This window comes from Thecamonas trahens, assembly GCF_000142905.1.
Source record: "Thecamonas trahens ATCC 50062 unplaced genomic scaffold supercont1.9, whole genome shotgun sequence".
Lineage (NCBI taxonomy): Eukaryota > Apusomonadida > Apusomonadidae > Thecamonas > Thecamonas trahens.
This window is the reverse complement of record NW_013657671.1, coordinates 347,683-352,402: the sequence shown is the minus strand read 5'-3', so window position 1 is coordinate 352,402 and position 4,720 is coordinate 347,683. Positions and strand designations below refer to the sequence as shown.

Genomic DNA, 4,720 nt, shown 5'->3' with positions numbered 1-4,720 from the left:
GGATTTAGAGGAGTACGTATGGAGGTGGAGGTGGAGGTGGAGGTGGAGGGGCGGGGGGGGTTGCTGGCGTGTTCGCTGTTATGGCTTGCGAGGAGCGGGGAAGGAGAAGGACGGGGGAGGGGGGGGGGAGGGGGGAGGGGGGGGAGGGGGGCAGAGGAGAGTGTGTGGGAGAGGGTGTAGCGTGGGTCGACGACAACGTGTGCCCGTGTTGTGACTCACTCTGTGTCTGTGTCTCTATGTGACTGTGTGTCTCCGTGGTTGGCGGCCGGTGGTGTGGGCGGACACCTTGGTCCTTCTGGCTCGTCGATGGACAGTGGCTGCGGGCATCGAGCCACGAAAGTTCCGGCTCACGCTGGGCTTTGGCGATGAAGAGCGTTCCGTCATCCACGACTCAAAGGCGGAAAAGTCGTACATTGGGCGGAAGGGGTGCGAGATCACGGTCAAGGCGATCTGGAGAAGAAGCACTGCGTTCTTCGGTACGATGTCAAGTCCGAGTCATACTACGTCATGGACGCAGGATCCAATTCGGGCACGTTCTTCAAAAAGTACGGCGAGGCCGACAAGGAGTGGCTTTGCATCGGCACGGCCGAGCAGTCCCCGTCGCAGCGAAAGAAGGCCGGGCGGACGCTGCATGAGGGCTCGCAGATCAAGTGTGGATCTGTCATCTTTACGGTCCTTTCCATCCAGGAGCTGACCCAACTCATGGTCCAGCGGCAGCTGGTGTTGGAGGTCATCCGCGGCGAGTCGGCCGGCAAGACCTTCCTTATGCGCTTCCGCGACATGACCATCGGCCGGCGGAACAAGAAGCAGCCCGAGTGTACCAACGAAATCATGGTAGTTAAGGACTCGACGTCATCGGTCTCGCGCGCGCACTGTCGCATCCGCCTTGAGCGTTCGCACTCGATCGAGGACTTGTCGGCATCGGGCACATTTGTCAAGCGCGGGCCGGTCTCGGCCGCCGACCTCGACAGCGACGAGGGCTGGATTCACGTCCGCAAGAACACCAAGCACCCGCTCAACCACTCGGATGTCATCCGCCTCGCAGAGTCTGTCTTTATCCTCGTCTCGGATCCGTCCAAGGGCGGGCCCGTGCCCAACAAGCCCGATCCGCCGGTGTGCAAGGTGCTCTCGCCAACCTCGATCCACCTCTCGTGGGCTGACCCGCCGTCGCCTGCCAGCGATGCCACACTCTTGCCCATCCGCAAGTTCAAGGTCACTCGCGCCACGGGCACACCCGAAGACTGGACCGCCATCATCGGCGGCCTCGCCTATGAGTGGACCGAGGACGGCCTCACGCCCGACACCACCTACCACTTTCGCGTGCAAGCTCAGAATGATGTCGGGCTCTCGTCGCACTCGGACATTGTGACCATCTCCACCCCGCCGGCAGACGCAGACGCTGCTGCATCGCCGGCCGACGCGAGTCCAACCGCCTCCGAACGTGCATCGGCACCCGATGCCGCTGCTAGCCAGGAATGAAGTTCCTAGTCACTTCTGTCAGCCAGGCTACGCCACACGGTAGATACTGTACACTCGATCGTCTTCATTATCAGAGACTAGAACACAAAGTCCGGCGGCGTCGTCGGCTTGCGGCGCTTGGTCAGCACCTTCCGCCGGAGCGGCGAGGCCCGCGCCTCGTCACCCCCCGCCGGAGAGCCGGCGAGCCTGCTCGGTGAGGCTGGGGCGGTTGCCGGCTCCTTGCTCGAGCTCGCCGGCGCCGGCGAGCTCGCTGCCGTGCCGCTCGTTGCCTGCTGCACAATGATGCGCCGCGCCGACGAGCCAAACGCCGCCGAGTGGGAGGCCTCCACGAGGAACTGCTCGAGCGGCGCAATGTTGACAAAGAGCAGGACCTTGGCGTTACCTGCAAGCGAGTCCGAGAGCGCCTGGGTCAGCTTGGAGTTGCGGAACGGGATGTGCGGTGCTCCGGCCCGGATTGCGGCCAGGACGTCAGCGAGGGCCGAAAGCGAGCGATTGATGTGCTTGGCCTCACGCAGGTTGATGCCCTTGACGCCGGACGCACCCACGCACTCGGAGCCGGCCAGATCGACGAGCACCATCTTGGAGGTGTGAATTGTCTTCGTCCGCATGTTGGTCTTCTCCACCATCAGCTGCACAAGGAGGTGCGAGCGCGACGACCGCTCGTTCATCGACGTCGACGCCTTGGCCCGCGCGGCCTCGGCCCGGACAAGCAGGCCCTCAACATCAGCCATCGACGCCACAGGCTCGGCCGACACGCCCTTGAACTCGACCGTCACTGACGTGGTCCGTGTCATGCCATCGGCTTCAGTGGGAGCCGGTGCACTTCTAGCACTGCGCCTCCGCGGCGTACGCGGCGTCGACGGTGTCGACGGCGTGCGAGTCATGAGGTCAATGCGCGGCGAAGCCGTCACGTCCGGCGTGCCCGGCGCGCGCGCCGGTGAGCACGCGCGCGCCGGTGAAGCAAACGCTGCAGAAGGGCGGGCTGCGCCGTAGCCGGCCGCCGCCGTCACAGCGTCCTCGACTAGGAGATCGCGGAACTCGCCGTTGTAGATCTCGATGACCGAGGCCTGAAGCGCGTACGAGACGTCGGCATCGGCATCGTCGGCGTTGATGAGGTCAAAGAGCTTGCCCAGTGAGCGTGGGATCATGCCCGGTGCGTCAGGCGGTCCCTGCATGGTGTACGTCTTGCCGGAGCCGGTCTGGCCGTAGGCCAGGATGGAGACATTCTTGCCGTCCAGCAGCGAGGTGACGAGCGGGTCGACGTAGTCAAAGACCTCGTCCTGCGACGCCTGTGGCCCAAACACGTTGTCAAACTCAAAGGTCCGGGGCCGCTTGTTCGACGCAAGCGGGGCAATGACCAGCGTCTCCTCGTCGGGTACCTCCACAATCGAGGTGCCGCCAGACGCCGCCTCGGCGGGCAGGACCGGCCGGACACGGGCAAAGACCCGCATGTTGCCACGCAGCTCGACGAGCTCATCGTGGATTTTGCGCCGGCGCGCAAACTCAGCCTGGTACTTGGTGTTGACAAGCTCGAGCTGGGCCAGAGCCTTCCTCAGCTTGCCTTTGCAGTTGCACCCGCCCGGCCGCGGGATCCGCGACACCGGCAGCGCCTTCGCCTTGACGCTCTCGACTGCAAGCGGGCCCGACATGGTCAGGCTTTGCGGCGCCGGCGGATCCGGACTCACCTGGACCGCAGTGGTTGCGGTCGCAGGCGGCGCGACCGTCTGTGTCTCAGCCGACGTTGTGATTGGGCGTGGCTCGGCAAAGAGGCCCGAATCGGCGGCCGAGGTGACGGCCGCGGTGGCAAAGGCCTGCAGCGAGGCCGAGACTGAGTCAAGCGAGGCCGAGGTTTCGGCCTTGAGCTTGGTGTGGGCGGCGTTGAGCGTGGCGAGGTCGGCCCAAGCCTTGGTCACCAAATTGCGGAGCTGGTGGATGTCGAGCTCGCGGAGGCGGGCGGTGAAGATCTCTGACTCGAGCTCGCCGAGCTCGTTTTGCAGGCTCACTACCTGAAGCGCCGATGACGTGATGTCGGTCTCGTAGTTGGAGACCCAGTTCTGCATCTGGAGAGCGCGGTTGCGGACCTCGGCCCGCTCGCCCTTTTCGCGCTCAGCGAGCATGTCCACGTACTCGTTGTACAGCGCATCGTACTCCTCGGCCGCCCTGGCCTTCACAGCGGCAGCATCGACGCGTGCTGCTTCCAGCTGAGTCTCGTACTCCTCAGCTACCTTGGCCTGTGCAGCGGCAGCATCGGCGCGCGCCGCCGCCAGCTCGGCCTCGAGCGCCCGCTCACGGGCGAGTGCGGCATCGAGCAGCAGGACCATGTCGTTCTCGGGCTGAACAGAACGCGGATCCTTGGCAGGAGGTGGCACCGGCTTGGCATTCTCACCTGCACGCGGAGTGGCGCGGGCATTGGTTGCGTCGCCAAGGACGCGGAGGGGCGTAGAGGGCGTCCGGTCGGCGCGGGAGGCAAAGGGCGAAGACGCAAATCGGGCCGGAGGGGTGTAGTACACCGAGGGGGTGCCACGTGGACCACGAGCAGGCGTTCCACGCACAGGAGTACGAAAGCCTCCAGAGTGCTGCATCTTCAACCAACTGCCTTCTCTGCGCTCTCCTCGTAGTGCGGTGATGCCACCCCACACCTTTTGCCTTCTCCCGCACCCCACGCCGTTGGTCGTCGTCCGCGCCTGCGAAAAGTTTGAATTTTTGTACGGATGCAGCTGCTACCCGCCGCCACCCGCCGCCACCCGCCAGCTGCGGCCAGCTGCTGCCACCCGCCACCCACCCGCCACATGCCTGCGGCTCCCGGGGAAGTGGCTCATCATATAAGCGCGCACTTTCTCAATGTGGTCGAGCGCGTCGTTGTCCTAGTGCTCTTGGCCGGCTGCAGCACTCGCCAAATCGTTCTCAGCTCCGGCGTGGAGACGACGATGCGGTCTCGGATCATGCGCCAGATCGCCACGGCCAGTCCGACGGCACCGATGATGGCAAAGACCCGGAGCTGGAAGGCATGGCGGGCCCGACAGACGTCGGACCTGCGCCGAGCCTTGACCCTGAATCTTGTCGCAGGGCAGCTACGTCCGTGCACCGAGCACAAGCCGCACTCGATGGAGAAAGCCCCGTGTTGGGTCACTCCGTAGAACCAAGACACGTCTGCTAGTTCCCGCGGCACTCGCAGCATACCTCGATAGCAGGACACGATCTAAGCACACACCCGTGACAACTTTGTCATGATTATGGTCAA

The 4,720-nt window shown here is 64.5% G+C and overlaps 2 protein-coding genes across 2 annotated transcripts; one reads left to right on the top strand and one right to left on the bottom strand.

The window, feature by feature from the left end:
- AMSG_02363 (uncharacterized protein) lies at positions 1-1,493 on the top strand. The gene is made up of 2 exons (XM_013905454.1): positions 1-12; positions 315-1,493. Exon 2 carries the CDS (start codon positions 508-510, stop codon positions 1,477-1,479), a length of 972 nt encoding a protein of 323 aa, XP_013760908.1. The 5' UTR covers positions 1-12; positions 315-507; the 3' UTR covers positions 1,480-1,493.
- A 63-nt stretch (positions 1,494-1,556) lies between these two features.
- AMSG_02362 (uncharacterized protein) lies at positions 1,557-4,085 on the bottom strand (the record flags this gene model as incomplete). The annotated part of the gene is made up of 1 exon (XM_013905453.1): positions 1,557-4,085. The coding sequence occupies exon 1, from the start codon at positions 4,059-4,061 to the stop codon at positions 1,557-1,559; it is 2,505 nt and encodes an 834-aa protein (XP_013760907.1). The 5' UTR covers positions 4,062-4,085.
- Between the last annotated feature and the right edge of the window lie 635 nt (positions 4,086-4,720).